Source organism: Hoplias malabaricus, chromosome 3, assembly GCF_029633855.1.
Source record: "Hoplias malabaricus isolate fHopMal1 chromosome 3, fHopMal1.hap1, whole genome shotgun sequence".
Classification (NCBI taxonomy): domain Eukaryota; kingdom Metazoa; phylum Chordata; class Actinopteri; order Characiformes; family Erythrinidae; genus Hoplias; species Hoplias malabaricus.
In genome coordinates, this window is record NC_089802.1 from 20,542,439 (window position 1) to 20,558,598 (window position 16,160).

Here is a 16,160-nt window from a genome sequence, read left to right on the forward strand (position 1 = left end):
TTCCACTGTGTCATAATGGATTGCAGCTGGTCTCAGGAGAAGCTTCCGTTTGAGCCGCAAGGACCGGCAGAGCTCTCCTGTAGAGTCTCATTCTGTGGAGTCTGGGGAACCTGAGTATCTCACCTATGAGGAAGTGACATTCTATCAGCAGAAGCCTTCAGAGAAACCCAGACTGGTGGTTTTGATCGGTGAGAATCAAGACAGGTCTCATCCTCAGCTGCACTACGAAAATAGCTATAGCTTGTCAAAATATCTTTCACACATTTACATATATCCACCTGCAACAAACTACAAAAAAATTGGGACAGATTGTAAGGCAACAAACACCTGGGGAACAATCAAGACAGACATATGACATGAGCCACAGGAACACAAGGAGACTGATGGCAAGCTCACGTGGTAAGGGAAAACAAAACACAGCAAACACAAATAAAAGAAAGACGGCGAACCAAGGGAACAAAAACATTAGACTAAAAGATGATGCATAACATGACTCAGCAGATGATTTACCACTGTGTTACATCACATTTCATTTATTTACACGGTTCTTGCTTAAAACAAGTCTTCTGATGCTCAACAGTAAGGTTCTCCTCTTTATGACATGCCATATGAAAACAGATCTGGACTGCAGACAGGTTGGACAAACACATGCGTTCTTTGTCTATGAAGCCATGTTGTTGTAGCATGCAGAGAATGAGGCCTGGCATTTTCTTGATGAAATAACCACAGACTTCCCAAGAGAAGGTGTCATTATGACAGCAGTATAGGTCTCTATTAAAAAAACTATTTTGCTTCCACATCAATGAAAACCTCTCACCCATACTGTGGTCACTGATGCACCCCCAGTACAATGAAAGATGTTGAGTTTTGCACCTATTGCTGATAAACGTGTGGATCCCACTCATTATTAGCTCAGTCTTTTTACAATATTATATACCGTACGCGGTGTAATATATGTAAAAAAAAAAAAAGCACATCTTTTTTTTACATGTATTACACCATGTACGGTATATAATACATAATATATAATGTATGTATATGTATATATATAATAATATAATATGTACCGTATATATATATATATATATATATATATATATATATATATATATATACTATAATAATACACATCTTTGCTTATAAAGGGCAAAGAGCCTTTGGAGGAAACCCTCAACTGTAATCAATTCAACTGCTTATTATGGAACATTTCACTCTTACGTTGCTTCTGTCCCAATTTGTTGGAGTGTGTTTCAAATTTTATATTTGTTTATATTTAAAAAATAAAATTCAGTTGTTCAGTGAAAACACAAGCTTGACATATTATTGTAATATAATACTAATATAGTAAATATTTAATTTACAGTCTGTCTTTCTAATTCTGATCTCTCTCTCTCTCTCTCTCTCTCTCTCTCTCTCTCTCTCTCTCTCTCTCTCTCTCACTCTCTCTCTCAGGATGTTTAGGGGCCCGGATCAATGAGCTAAAACAAAAGGTGATTGCTGAGAATCCTCACCGATATGGAGTAGCTGTGCCACGTGAGTTTGTTTTTTAAAACAGCTTTGGACCTTGGCAACAAGCCCTGGACCATCAAAGAGATGGGCAGATGAAAGCTATTCTCTGGGCAGAAGAGCAGAGTCTTATCTATGCTAGTTTAATTCATGAACTGAACAGAAATGTCTTTCATGTGGAATGTAGTGAAAATAGCCAAAGATTATATGTGAGAGTCACTGTTGAAATGTGTTCTGCCAGACACCACACGGCCCAGGAAGAGCCATGAAAAAGAGGGAGTGGAGTATCATTTCATCTCCAAGCAAGCCTTCGATGCAGATGTTCAGAATAACAAGTATGTTCCCCTGAGAATTTACAGGATGTCTTAAAACTTGTATCATAAACCTTACAAAGCACACAATCAGTGAGCAAATGGGTATTAACTGCATCTTTACATTAAGTGTATGGTATAGTTTCCATCTGCTCTATTGTTTCAGGTTTATTGAGTATGGAGAGTATAAGGATAACCAGTATGGGACAAGTCTGGAGTCCATTCGAAGCGTACTGGCCAAAAACAAAACGTGTCTAGTGGATGTGCAACCTGGGGTGAGCATTTTTAATAGTATTTAATATATTTATGCCATAAATTATTTATATATATATTTACACATCAACCAATTATTTATTATATTGAATTATGTTTTATATTTTAAGCATTTATTTAGCATTCTCTGGTTTTCTTTTGAAGTTTTAGTATTTACTATCTGTATTTATTCATTATTACATACTAATAGTTAAAATTACTTAAAATAAACTAAACAATATTTATTAATAATACTTTACATTTAAGTAATTTGAAGTATTAGTATGTATTTTAAAGTTTTTAGTCATAGTATAACATTTTTTATGTAATAATTAATTTTTGATTTTCCATATCAATCTCTGTCCACATAAATATGAACTTCAGGGAAAATAATAAAGAATTTCAGGCATTTATTTAGGCATTTATTCATTCATTTTTCTTACCATTTTTACAAATATATAGAAATCTGCCGGATTTTATGATGCTTTGGCATGAGTTTAGTACGTGTGGCTCTATATCACTGTAAATATTATTTATTGTACCATGATAAAATAAATATATGGACAGTATATATTGTATATATTTATTGCATATGTAATTGTGTTATTTGTACGTGCACCAGGACATTTTTTCATTTCCCCATTCACTTGTATATAACTAAAATGACAATAAACCCTCAACTGACTGGATGTAAGTAAAAATAAAATCAGTATATTTTGTTTTTATCAGGCTCTGAAGATCCTGCGTACAGCAGAGTTTAAGCCCTATGTGATATTTGTGAAACCGTACCTTCCTGAGGGTCACCGCCATTGCAGCATGGCCATGTCTCTAGGAGATGGTGATATCACGGTCAGAGTTCTTGCCTTTAATATACTGTACACCAATACAATGCAGTACCTGTGTTTTATAGCAAATAAGATGTAACAGTAAAATTTTAATATATCAGTCAGTTTATTTTGAAATAAACTGGCCAAATGTTGCTGTCAGAATCCCATTTTTAATATGGCAAATTTACAAGAGAAGAAAAAACCCATTCTGAAATTTAAATTAAGAAAATCTAGACAAAAAATTACTAGTAGTTTTTTGGGGCCAATTTGCCCCTGAATGGCAAATGCGCAAAAATGAAAAACTAGCAAATTTTAAAAATTGGCTGCCACTTTTAAAACAAAGCAATGACATACAAAACCAAACATACAGAGAATTAAAGACCATCATTGCAAATAATAATAATAATAATAATAATAATAATAATAATAATGAGCAAGAACATAAAATCCCAACTTTAAAAAAGAAAAAATCAATGAGGAATAATACTAAATACACATATAAAAACAGACAAAGAATAGAAGAGTGGGAACATAAAAAATGGCCCAAACAAAAAAATAAGCAATTAAAAACATTTTTAACACCATGACTGCCCTCTTGCTGATGAGGTGTTATGTCAGCTGAACATCAAGTAGTTTCCAGATGAAATTCAATACAAACTGCATCCATCACCCATTATTCTTCACTTTTCTGCACTCACCAATCTGAGCGATTGCCCGTTTTACTTTAGAGGCTGCTGTTGTGCACCGTACTTCCCCTTCCAGTCTCAAATAAAACAAGTAATTATTAATTTTCTCTATGGTGGCCTTTTTAAATAATTTGCATGGATCACCTGAAACTGGCCTTCCCTTTCCTTTTAGCCATCTACTCTTAACTGGTTCCTCGAGCACCAAAGGTATCTTTTCTTTAATCATTTTAATCATTTCCATTTTAAATGCTAATGGTGAAATTGTAAAACCTGCCATTATACTATTTTCAGCATCTGCCAGGATGTAAAATACCCCCCTGTATTAAAGCAAAACTAAATATCTTGCAAATAAACTTGAACCAAATTTAATCCCGTCTGGTACCTTAAATAACTCAAAAATAATGTATGCAGCACAGGTCCAACTGCATTATCCAAGTCTAGGAACACCACATGGAAACATATACCCCATTCCTTTGCTGCCTGAGTCTCATGCCAAATTATACTGGTTTGCTGTAAACATCCTTGAAAATCTGAGAACTTTGGAAATTATGTGTAAATTTGTTTAATTGCTTTCAATTATATTAATATATTTTGCCATTCCATACTCATAAAAAAATTACCTGGCCTGTTAAATTTGTCCTCCTCTGTTCCTTTCAAACCAACCACAATAACTTAAAATAAAGAGTAGATTATACTAAATAAACAGCTGCATATTTGCCAGCATTAATGGGTAATAACTACAAAAATATTTTTGTGCCCTGAGTTTACACTATGGTTGGTTGTACTTTCTCTCACTGTGTAAAGGATGAAGACCTGGCAGAGATGCACCACTCAGCTGAACAGATGGAGCAGCAGTATGGTCACCTGGTGGACCGGGTCCTGGTGAAGGAGGACTCTGCCAGCACCAGTGCAGAACTGAGTAACATTTTGGAACGACTGGAAAGGGAGCCACAGTGGGTGCCAGTCAGCTGGGTCTGGCCCTGACTGTTTGGCCATCATTCACCTTCCAACAGTGCATTGTGACTGTCCTTCTAAACTCAAAGTTTACTGCAAGGGTTTTACTCCTGAACAACTAAAGACAAGTGGTAAACACAGGCAAGTTCCATGTTAATGGAGTTTATGAGTTATATAACCAAAAACCAATTTCCAGAAAAGTTGGGACATTGTGAAATATATATAAAAAACAAATAACAATGCAATTATGTGCACATCATTTAAACCTATTATTTATTTGAAAAATGTTGAAAGTTGAATTTTATCATTTTTTGGAAAAACATATACACATTTTGATTTTGATAGAAGCAACATGCTTCACAAAATTGGAACAAGGACATTGGACTGCTACCATTGTGTAATGCTACAAAACTATAATAAAACTATAATAAATAGGTTTATTGACAACAGGTCCCCGACATGGTCTAGTTTTAAAAGAGTCTCAGACGTTAAGGGGAAGGGTTTACCACTCTTTGATAAGACTGCACAGGCAAATACAACAACACTTCAAGAATAATGTTTCTCAACTTAAAATAGTAACTTGGGAATTTTATAATCTACTGTCCATAATATAATTAAAAGAAACAGAGAATCCGGGGAAATGTCTATATGCAAGGAACAAGGCCCTAAAAACAGACACACTTCTATAGAAAGCCTTTATTATTTTACTAAGGCTAGGCCAATCCACATTCTGCATGGATTTAAACCACATTGTTCCTTGGTGAAAGAGTCCAGGTGCTAAATTTGTCCAGACCTGTCACCCACTGAAAACTTGGAAAGGAAAAAATCTATAATGGAGACCCAGGGCTGTTGAGCTGTGGTAATGCTTTAACAAGCAATAATGGGAAACATTTGACTTTCAAAACTATAGCAACTAGTCTCCTCAGTTCCCAAATGCTTACAGACTTTAGTTAAATGTAGAGGTGATGCAACACAGTGGTAAACATGTCACTCCTAACTTTTTTTGAAAAGTGTTTATGCTTGAGTTTTAAAATGTTAAAAAAAAAAAAAAAAAAAATTAACTTTTCAGTAAATTATTAACATTTTCAGCTTCTGTATTTAAATAGTTTGAAACAGTATAGCGGATTTAATTACTTTGGCATCATTTTCAAACTTGTAATATAAAGACTAGCTCTAGTGAATACATCCCAGCAGATAAACACCGAATGGACAAATTTTTGTGGACACATGCTCATTCCACATCTCTGAAATTCAGATATTAACACTGTCCACTTTGCTGCAGTAATTGATTTTAAACCTCCGGGACAATATTACACCAATAAAATATATGTTTTTGAGGATTTTATTGCCTTAGGCATGAGAGCGTTGAGGTATTGATATTAGTGATAGATCACAAACACTAAAATCAGACCCATTGCTTGAGAAAACATGCTTCCACTGCTCCCCGTCACAAAGTTGTGGGTGCTGCATACCCCTCTAGTGAAAACTAAGCACAGGCATGATGGCATTAGACTGTGCATAAGCAAATGGAATTGTCCACAATGGGTGCACCATAAGTTGGATGAATTTACTACTATAAGGGTGTCTCCAAACGTTTGGGCAAATAGTGTACACAATCTTTTGAGAAGTATCATGCTGTTATTTTTGGACACAAACATTTCATAGAAGGGATTTGGTAACATGAACATTTCTGACATTACAGTACAACATGGGTTGTCCAAAAAGCGTCAAAAAATTATGTTTTCCAACTCCAGTCTTGCTGTCCACCTCTGCTGCACAGCTCATGCCACAGTTTCATGTCCTACACCTCAGACATGTTTTTGAAAACAAAATTGGATGTATTCAAGAAGTAGAATCAAGAAATTGTCCACCATGTGGACTGTCAAAAGGTATGATTTCTGTAGAGTATTCCTCACTAGAGTACTATAAAGGGGAGATTTGTTTTACCGACCACGCAAGTATATATGACATTGCTAGCTAATGCAGGCATCTGTTAGATAACATACCTGGAGGTTAGTATACTCCTGCAAGTGTGATGAGCTATCCAGTATCATTACATTAATTGCATTTTGTTATACATGTCTTAGAAGACCCAGTCCTCGCCTTTACCCTCCCAACAAGGAAGCACTGTGTGATTGGGGAAACCTAGCTATCATGTGGGATTTGAAATGACTAAAATTTCAGGGAAAATGAGGGTGACTAAACAACAAAACATTAGACAGGCCCCAGTGGGACGACAGGAGTTGGTAAACATTGCAGTGCAGTCTTTAACAGAATGGGGACACTGACAAATATATCTGGTCTTGTTCTCTCCTGTAAGCTGTGGCTCAGATGAAGTATCAGCAGAGGGGCATTAGACTATTTACAGTCTCCATTAAAATGCACACTGATGCCTTTAGCTGAATTCAAATTATGGATTATCTCGGTTGCTCTGACTTGCATGAATTATCACCTGTATTATGTGCATTCATGGAGACAACATACTTCAGATTGGATCACTGGGATATTTATGTGTTGATAACTGATAGGTATACTGTAGCCACGGTGAATATGTTCTGTCTACTGTGTTTCATCCCAAGCCAGTTTGTTATGAAAGTCTCTTCTCCCATTTTGTACTCTGTCTTTCTGTGGTGGCTGTTTATATTTAGATGAATGTAAATGATGGTGTTAGCATGTCCAGGGTTTATTACTGTATAGATTTTACTGAGCTAGTTTTTATTTAAATCATTTGGTTACTGTTCATTTTTAACCTATAACTCTGTTAGAAATTAAACAATAACTGCTTTTCTAGTGACCCATCTCTCATGAGACTTCAGTATTTAGATTCATCAGGAAAATTATACATCTGAATTTAAGAACAAGGCATGTTCTAAATTTGGGCTCATGTGTAAACTTTAGAATAGGGCTTTATTTTATTTTTTTTTTTATGCACTGCACATTATGTGATTCTAAAATAAGACTTATTATTATGCTCAATTTTTCTGACCAAGTGTGCTAAGGCATAGAATTCTTATTTTTGTATTAGTGTGTAAGAGGCCTGGAAATCCAATAAAGTGTATGAATTTTAGTCAATGCAGTTTCTTCTGACAATTTCAAGGGGCTAGAGGCTGGGTTTGGGTCACAACACACCCTAATATTAATAACTCTGACATATAACACATATAATCAATACAGATCATAAACATGGAGAGTTGCATAAATAACAATAGAATATGTCAAACATTTACTGTAGTGTTCTGTCAAAACAGGATTATATGCTTCCAACAACACTTCATATATTTTCAACCATCAACACAATACCACAAAGAACAAAAACAGCTGGATATAATCTATGACTAAGTATTAAATATATTTTTGGCTTTAACTCCAAAAAATGTTATTCATTCCGTCATTGTAACTGCTTCTAACTGATCAGAGTTGTGGTTGGTCTGGGGCCTATCCAGAATCACGAAGCACAAGGCAGGACACACTCTGGATAGGGAGCCAATCCAGCATAGGGCATCACACATGCACCCATGTATATGTAAATGTTCAAATCTGGAGGTCTGGCTTTTTATAACAACTTCTGCCTGTATTTTAAATGGCTTCTGAGTGTTGATTACATCACTGTGCACTGTTGTACAAGGACATTCTACTGGAATTGTAGCAGTGGCTCAATATTTAAGCAGTTTTTGTTCTGATATTTGAGTACTTCTTCTTGAGCTGTTTTCTGTGAAGGTGCTGTTAACTGTACTGCATTCAACACTCCCCCCCGTTAGTTATACATTTTATTGAACGTGGAGTACTTTTACTATAATATTGCTGCTTTTTTCACTGTGTGAATCACATGTTTAGCTTCAAAGACATTATTTAGTAGGAAAAACGTCACAGGAAGAAAAAATGTGTTACGATTTACAAATTAGTTCATCATTATAATTGTTCATACTCAAGAAATGTTTTAAAATGCCATCTGCACAGTTCTGATGTTCACCACTAGATGGTGGTGTTGGACATGGGGTTGTTTTTGTTTTGTACCTCCGTAAATCTTTAATTTAAACAGGGCTGATGCATGGAATAGTTTACAATACAATTCAAACGTTTAGACACAACTAACAGAACGAGTAATTCTCTGTGATATTTTATCTGTAGTCTTGTAAATAATACAGGCTGGAATTCCCTGCTGGACTAAGCTTGTTTATCTTATTTGGTTACACTTTAGCCGGTCACACAACAGGGTTATATGGGCTGACCTGCGCAGATTGCTAGCATATTAGCTTCCCTTGCTGCTGCCAAGTATCCAAAACTTAGTATAATTTTATTGCTTACAGAACAAAACCTTGTACCTCAATTTGTGATGTTTTTCATTTTGTAATATAACTTGTAAACACCAGCTGCACTTTACACTGTGTGGAAAATTCCATGTCAATAATATAGAAATGGTCCTAAATACACAACCCTTTGCCAGAATAGTTGGGAGGCTGTGCAAAATGTAAATAAATATTGAATTAAACGTTTTGCAAATAATTGAAATCTTTCGTTTCATTGAAAATTTCAAAGACAATATTTTAAATGCTGAAACTGAGAAATATTTTTCCCTATGTTTTTGTATTTGATGCCTGATATACATTCCAAAAAAGTTGGAATGGGCCAACAAAATAGTGGTAAACAGGTCTGTGACATTGGCTTTAAACAGAGCATCTCAGAGAGGCTGACTTGATGGGGAGGGCTTAACCATTCTGTGAAAGACAGGAAGATAGGGCTGGGCGATATGACCAAAAACTCATATCTTGATATGCCTAAAAGAAATGGCGATATACAACACAATACGATATTATGAAAACCATAACAAAATATAATATCAAAGTATTAGTGTTTATTTTTAACACCAAAAAGAACATGCTGCATTATCTAACTGTAATAATCAAACTGTATGTCTAAGAAATAGTGATGCCCCGATCCTTGATTTGAGTATTTTAATATTGAGTATCTGCCGATACTGAGTCCCAATATTTAGTGTTACACTGTGCACACTTCGAATATACTCAGCCCAGTGTATCTGCTTCACAAAGAATATCTCACATTAAGAAACAAACTGCCTGTGTCCAAGATGCTGCCTTATTCTATTTTTTTTTTTTCATAACAAAGTAAACAATGGTGTCTTCACAAAAAGTCATATAAATAATTGTATATTTTAATCTTATATGAAATTATCTAAATGTGATTTTATGTATAAATAATTATTTTAATTCTAAAACTTAGTCCGTTTTTCTTGCTATCACATAAGTGTTGAAGGAAAAGTTAAATGTAGCTTCTTCAAGACACCGTACAAATATAATACATATTTTTTAAAGCACTGAACCTTTTCTCTCAGCGCAGCCATAAAACCAACAAACCGCTGTAGGAGGGACTGTGACTCCATTGGCTGCAGCACTGAATGATGGACAGCTATCTCTGGCTGCTGATTGGCTAAATAAAAGTGACGACCAATGAAAAGCGCATTCTCTTTAGGAGCCATGAAGTATATGATCCTCCTTCCGGCTGAGGGAGAGCATTCATTCATTCATTCATTCATTCATTCATTCATTATCTGTAACCGCTTATCCACTTCAGGGATGCGGTGGGTCCAGATCCTACCTGGAGCAGCGTCTCTCAAACAAGTCAATATTTTAACGTGGTCTTTTTTTGGAATTAAAGCTTCGTCACTGGTTACACTTTTTGTCCATTGTTGACAGTTATCAGAGAGGTAATCCTCTGCGATACATGTGCTGAGAACCGCTGCAGAGGCATACACGAACAATGGCAGGACAGCGTGGCGTGTGTCTGTGTGTGCGAGAGAGAAAAACAGCTGAATGAGACATTTGTGCACTGTTTTTAATGTACTCACATGAAAACCTCAGTGTACATGCGATATAACGAATATGGTCATTTTCAAAAATACTATGAAATGTTTCGATATTTCCCCCAGCTATAGCTATTTCCCACACCTACAGGCAAATAGCACAACAATAAAAAAGAAAACAAATTCTCACCTTAAAACAGTACAAAACCTGGGGGGTAATTTCTTCATCTAAAATACGCAATCAGAGAATCTGGAGAAATCTCTACATGCATGGCTAGTAACCAGTATTGGCTGGCTGTGGCCTTCCTGCCTTCACGGCACATGATTCTGTAAGGCAAATCACTGCATGGGCTCAGAAACACTCCCAAAAACCACTGTCTGTGACCATAGTTTGTTATGGCCACCGCCCTGCTATTTATAAGAGTCCAGGTGCTACACTAGTTCAGACAAAATAAAACAAAACACTATTATAGATTGGAGATTTTACTCCCAAGTAATTTGGAGAATTTCTACCAGTTCAGGCATCATAAAAAAATTCACAATATGAAGTACACCTGCTGTGATCGAATGATGTAGGAAACTAAGAATCAACAAAATTTGAGATACTTGTTTTTAATTGGACAACAATTATATTTTCCAATATATTTTAATTTATTAATTTAGTATGCATTTTGCAACATACATCTGATTATTCTAGTTTCCCATGGACTACACTACAGGTAATTATTCAAAAAATTTATTTGATCAAAAATTATATATTATTTTTTATAAAGACTGACAGCACAGGAGCAGTGCATTGCATTTTAAATGCTGCTTTGTCCTGGCAATAGCTAAGTAAATATTGTCTAATCATGCAGCACAACCACAGTTCACTGGCCAAAGACGGGTCCACTTCAGGTCAGTGCCTCTGGCTGCCCACAAAATGCCAAGCATTTTGTAGCCCTGCTACAAATGTGCTCCACAACGCTTTCTCTTGGCTCTTTAACAGGTGGTCTTGGATAAGAAGATTCCAGTGTGGGGCTATTGGGGGTTGAGCGGGTATCTACTGATGAGTGAAGTGTCAAGTGACTTACACAATCGTCTGGCTGTGGAAAAAACTTGAAAATTGACCAAAGTAATTGGAGAAGGCAATGTTAAAAATAGCTTTGTCGTCCATGCTTAGTCATTCATCCCAACGACATGAGGGGGGCACATTTCCTCTCCTCAGAAGAAGAGTGTTCTGATATGGAGTGAACAACTGCTCAGTCTTCCATGAGGCATTCAGAAAAATATTAAAAATAAAAGCTTGTACCTTGGTGGATTTTTTAAAATCAGATTGAAACAGTTTTAGCTGCAACACTGAAAGCCTGGTGGCATGTACAGACTAGCATTATTTTGAAATTACATTTCTGAGATATCATACAAACCAGGATATTGACATATATCCATCTATCCTACATTCATCAGTTTAAGCCCAGCATATTCAGGCTGGATGGAGTTGAATGCACTTCAGCCTGGGATGCTTTTTTAGGAACAATATATAGTAGCTAATCAGAGGAGAGATTATTTACATATATCAGTCTTAAAAGCACGCTGACAAACATAGGATTTAATTGTTTGTGATTAAGAGAGACACAAATAAAGACATACAAATATCAGAATAAAATAATATGCAAAAGCAAAATGACAGATATAAGTCTCTTAATGCATGGTAATGTAACTGAATTACTGTTGGACTATTTCTTTTGTCAAATTGTAAAAAAAAAACTCTGAAAAGTCCAGACAGTACAGCATATTTAAAATTTAGAGTGTAAATGTTCAGATGACAGCAATGTAGTAATATGACCAATCGATTACTCCCCAAAAAATAAATAAATAAATAATAAACAAGTGGGAGAAGTACATTATTTAACATTATTTATGGCAAAAAAAATTGTTTTCATAAATGTTGTGAAATACCTGTGCTATGTCTTTATTTTATAGAAGAATTGTCTATGAAAATGTGATGAAATATTTATAAAACTAGTACAGTATGATCTAGTCAAGGCTTTGCAGTATTAAACAGTGATGACAGGTGCAAAGTCATGTTTTGCTGCTGCCTTTGTTTATTCAGTGTTAAGTTGAAGAGTTGACCTCCAGTTATAGGAAAAAGAAGGAAGTATACTCCTTATTAGTGAGGGCACACACACACACACATACATATATATATATATATATATATATATTTTTTTTTTATTTTTTTTTTTTTTTTTTAAGGAGTATCAGAAATTCATTGATTTTATCCAAAGGCATGTGACTTTTTTTTTGTTACAGACAGATCTGTGGGATAGGAACAACTTTTTTCATGTATTTTCCATCTACTCACACACACAAAACAGAATGAATGCTGTAAAATAAAGATCAAATTAGAATTATTGCACTCCTTTAAAACATTTGGGAGTTTAAAGAACCTCCACATAATTCAAAGTTGAAAGAAGGCCCTTAAATTGGTAAAGATCTGGTACATTATTTAGTGATTGTTCTTCATGTGATGAAAAGGCCATTACATTGACACCTAATGGCTTTGATGTGTCTGTGACTCATTTTAACATTTTAAATGTTATACAAAAAAATTGTGATGCATGAACATTTTGGATTTATTGGTATCAGCAAAAAATTGTTATTTTACAGATTATCTTCATCATCCTGATTTTTTTAATTTTGCTGATGTTTCAAACCAATAATTGCTGACACATTTATTTTATGCTGGAAGAAAACTGGACTTTGTTTTTCCTTCAAACAAAGGACGGACGAACATGAAAACTGAATGTCGGTAACAATTTTCTCAAGAGAAACCTTTTGTTTTATTTTTTGCATACAGTTGTTCGAAAGCAAAAATTTGCAAATAAATGGTTACATTTGTCTAGCCAGGGTATCTTTTCTTTCTGTATTTTATAAATATACATCATCATCAGTATCGACATTGGCAGATATGTACACATATAATATCAGAGATCTGCACTGGCCCAGAATCCCTTATCAGTGCATGCCTAAAAAGCTATTCAAAATATTTTAAATATAGCTGCCACCATGTGGCAGCAGGTAGTGTCGCAGTCACACAGCTCCAGGGACCTGGAGGTTGTGGTTCGATTCCTGCTCCGGGTGACTGTCTGTGAGGAGTTGGTGTTTTCTCCCTGTGTCTGTGTGGGTTTCCTCCGGGTGCTCCGGTTTCCTCCCACAGTCCAAAAAACACACATTGGTAGGTGGATTGGCGACTCAAAAGTGTCCGTAGGTGTGCGTGTGCGAGTGAATGTTTGAGTGTGTGTGTCGCCCTGTGCAGGACTGGTGCCCCCTCCAGGGTGTATTCCCGCCTTGTGCCCAATGATTCCAGGTAGGCTCTGGACCCAACGTGACCCTGAACTGGATAAGGGTTACAGATAATGAATGAATGAATGAATCAACGCCACCATACTCCGTGGATCTTAAAATTCTTCCCTCAGGGACTACAATGCAATTTGATATTTCATATCACATGAGTTGTTTATTCATTCAATTAAATCCTGTAATCACATTATCCTGTTCAGGATTGGGGTGGTCTAGGGCAGAATCACAGGGTTCAAGTCAGGAATACACTCTAGACGGGGTGCTAGTCTATCACCGGGCCTCACACACTCACATATTCACTATCACACACACACACACACAAACATATGGACACTTGAGAATAACCAATTTACCTACCGATATGTTTTTAGAAACCATAGCACCAAAGGAACCCCCTTCATACACAGGGAGAACACATCAAACACCTCACAGTGAATAAAGGAGAGGTTTGAAGTCCAGAAACCTGGAGTTGTGTAAAACTGACACCCTGTTGCACCACTGTATCACCCTCTTGAGAGTATAGTTTGCTGCATTTTTGTTGGTAAAAATTAGTGACTAAGGCTATAGCAATTAAACATTTTACAGACATGGTTCTACAGGGAATCAAAAGTTGTTCTCCTAAGGCAGTACTCTGTAGCACCCTTGTACACTATGGCAAGTAGCATGCTTTGACTGTAATAATCTGTGCTTTTAAAGATTGTTCCAGTTTCCTCCAGTATTTTTCCATGTGTTCACGTGTATATGAGAGCCAAGGGCTATTATGAGAGAATATTGTCAGCGCTAGACACTAGGCAAGTTGCAGCTTGCTTTATACTCTTTATATTTACTTTCTGTGGTAAACAGGTGGAGTGATAAGTTATGAAAAGAACTCCAACCCTGCATTGTTCTCTGCACACAGGAAAACATCCATAAAACGACAACTGAAAACAATACACTGTGCTTTCATACTTGGATTCAGTTCCACAGTTTGTATGGCTGTGTGCAGAAGCTGTAGTAGTACTTATCACCCTCTTTACCAGTCTTTAGAATTCAGAAAAATATTCAGTTTTGTTAGTAAACACATGATTTATAAAGCGTCTTATCAAAGGTTCAATGTGGATTTTTTTAATCCCCCCACCCCCAAACTTAATTACATACTTTGTTGGTTTTCTAAGGAAATAAGACCACTTCCTCTACAGAGCATATTTTAATACACAATGTTTGGGCTCTGTGAGGAGTTTGGTGTGTTCTCCCCATATGGGTGTGGGTTTCCTCCAGGTGCTCCGGTTTCCTCCTTATATCCAAAAACACGTTGGTAGGTGGATTGGCAACTCAAAAGTGTCCGTAGGTGTGAGTGTGTGTGTGTGTGTGTGTGTGTGTGTGTGTGTGTGTGTGTGTGTGTGTGTTGCCCTGTGAAGGACTGGCGCCGCCTCCAGGGTGTATTCCTGCCTTGCGCCCAATGAATCTGTGTAGGCTCTGGACCCACCACGACCCTGAACTGGATAAGCAGTTACAGATAATGAATGAATTAATTAATGAATAAATGTTTGGGCTGATATTAACATACTGGGGGAATAAAACATGAAACTCGGTCTGTACAAAAAGTTAAGGAACCTTTGAAATAGTGTGTTTTCCCAGTATTTTAACTTAGCAAATAACAAGTAGTTGGTCCTTCAAATGCCTAAAAATGTCATCCTGTTGAAATTGTGTACTACTGTATAAAGTTCCCGGTTTCCTCCCACAGTCCAAAAACACACGTTGCAGGTGGATTGGCGACTCGAAAGTGTCCGTAGGTGTGAGTGAATGTGTGTGTTTCTGTGTTGCCCTGTGAAGGACTGGCGTCCCCTCCAGGGTGTATTCCCGCCTTGCGCCCGATGATTCCAGGTAGGCTCTGGACCCCCCGCGACCCTAAATTGGATAAGCGGTTACAGATAATGGATGGATGGATGTATAAAGTTCAGCTGATATAGTGAATTGAATAACACCACTGTATTCTATTTGGCAGACTGAGATTGGAATCCCCTTGGACTAGACTCCTAATGCTACATCTTTTTTTTCCCCCTGTTTATTCTATGGAAAGTGTCCTTGAGTTTGAGAAAGCTATATAAATTAAACATATTATTATTACATCTGTCATCAGTTGGACGATTTTAAAATTGTGCTTTGTTCTGGACAGGACTAAGAAGATCTATGCTTCCAACAAAAACTAGATTAACAGAACATGGCATTCAACCAGGGGTATCTGTTAGACCAGACACTTTGCACTGTGTCTAACAGATGAACTTTTGTTCTGCACTCTAAAAACAATTGGACAGTTTTTTAACAGCATCAACAGAAATTTCACATTTTTCATGGTTGAAAGGTGTTGGCAGTAAATGTGAGAGTGAAACTTGAGAATACTGTTGCAGGCAAATGCACAAAGAAGACAATCTGATAGTAAACTTCCTGTTTTGAAAGTTTGCGGAACTGTTAATATACTGAGTAG

General features: G+C 36.3%; 1 protein-coding gene across 2 annotated transcripts in view; it reads left to right on the plus strand.

The window, feature by feature from the left end:
• The window catches only part of mpp3b (MAGUK p55 scaffold protein 3b), a 30,018-nt gene extending 21,052 nt beyond the window's left edge, over positions 1–8,966 (plus strand). For both annotated transcript variants that reach the window (XM_066665477.1, XM_066665478.1), the window contains 6 exons: positions 27–188; positions 1,453–1,533; positions 1,748–1,841; positions 1,984–2,092; positions 2,799–2,918; positions 4,387–8,966. In XM_066665477.1, the coding sequence (XP_066521574.1) occupies positions 27–188; positions 1,453–1,533; positions 1,748–1,841; positions 1,984–2,092; positions 2,799–2,918; positions 4,387–4,566 (746 nt within the window). In that variant the 3' untranslated portion in view covers positions 4,567–8,966. The remainder of the gene's footprint in view (positions 1–26; positions 189–1,452; positions 1,534–1,747; positions 1,842–1,983; positions 2,093–2,798; positions 2,919–4,386) is intronic.
• Positions 8,967–16,160: the final 7,194 nt, after the last annotated feature.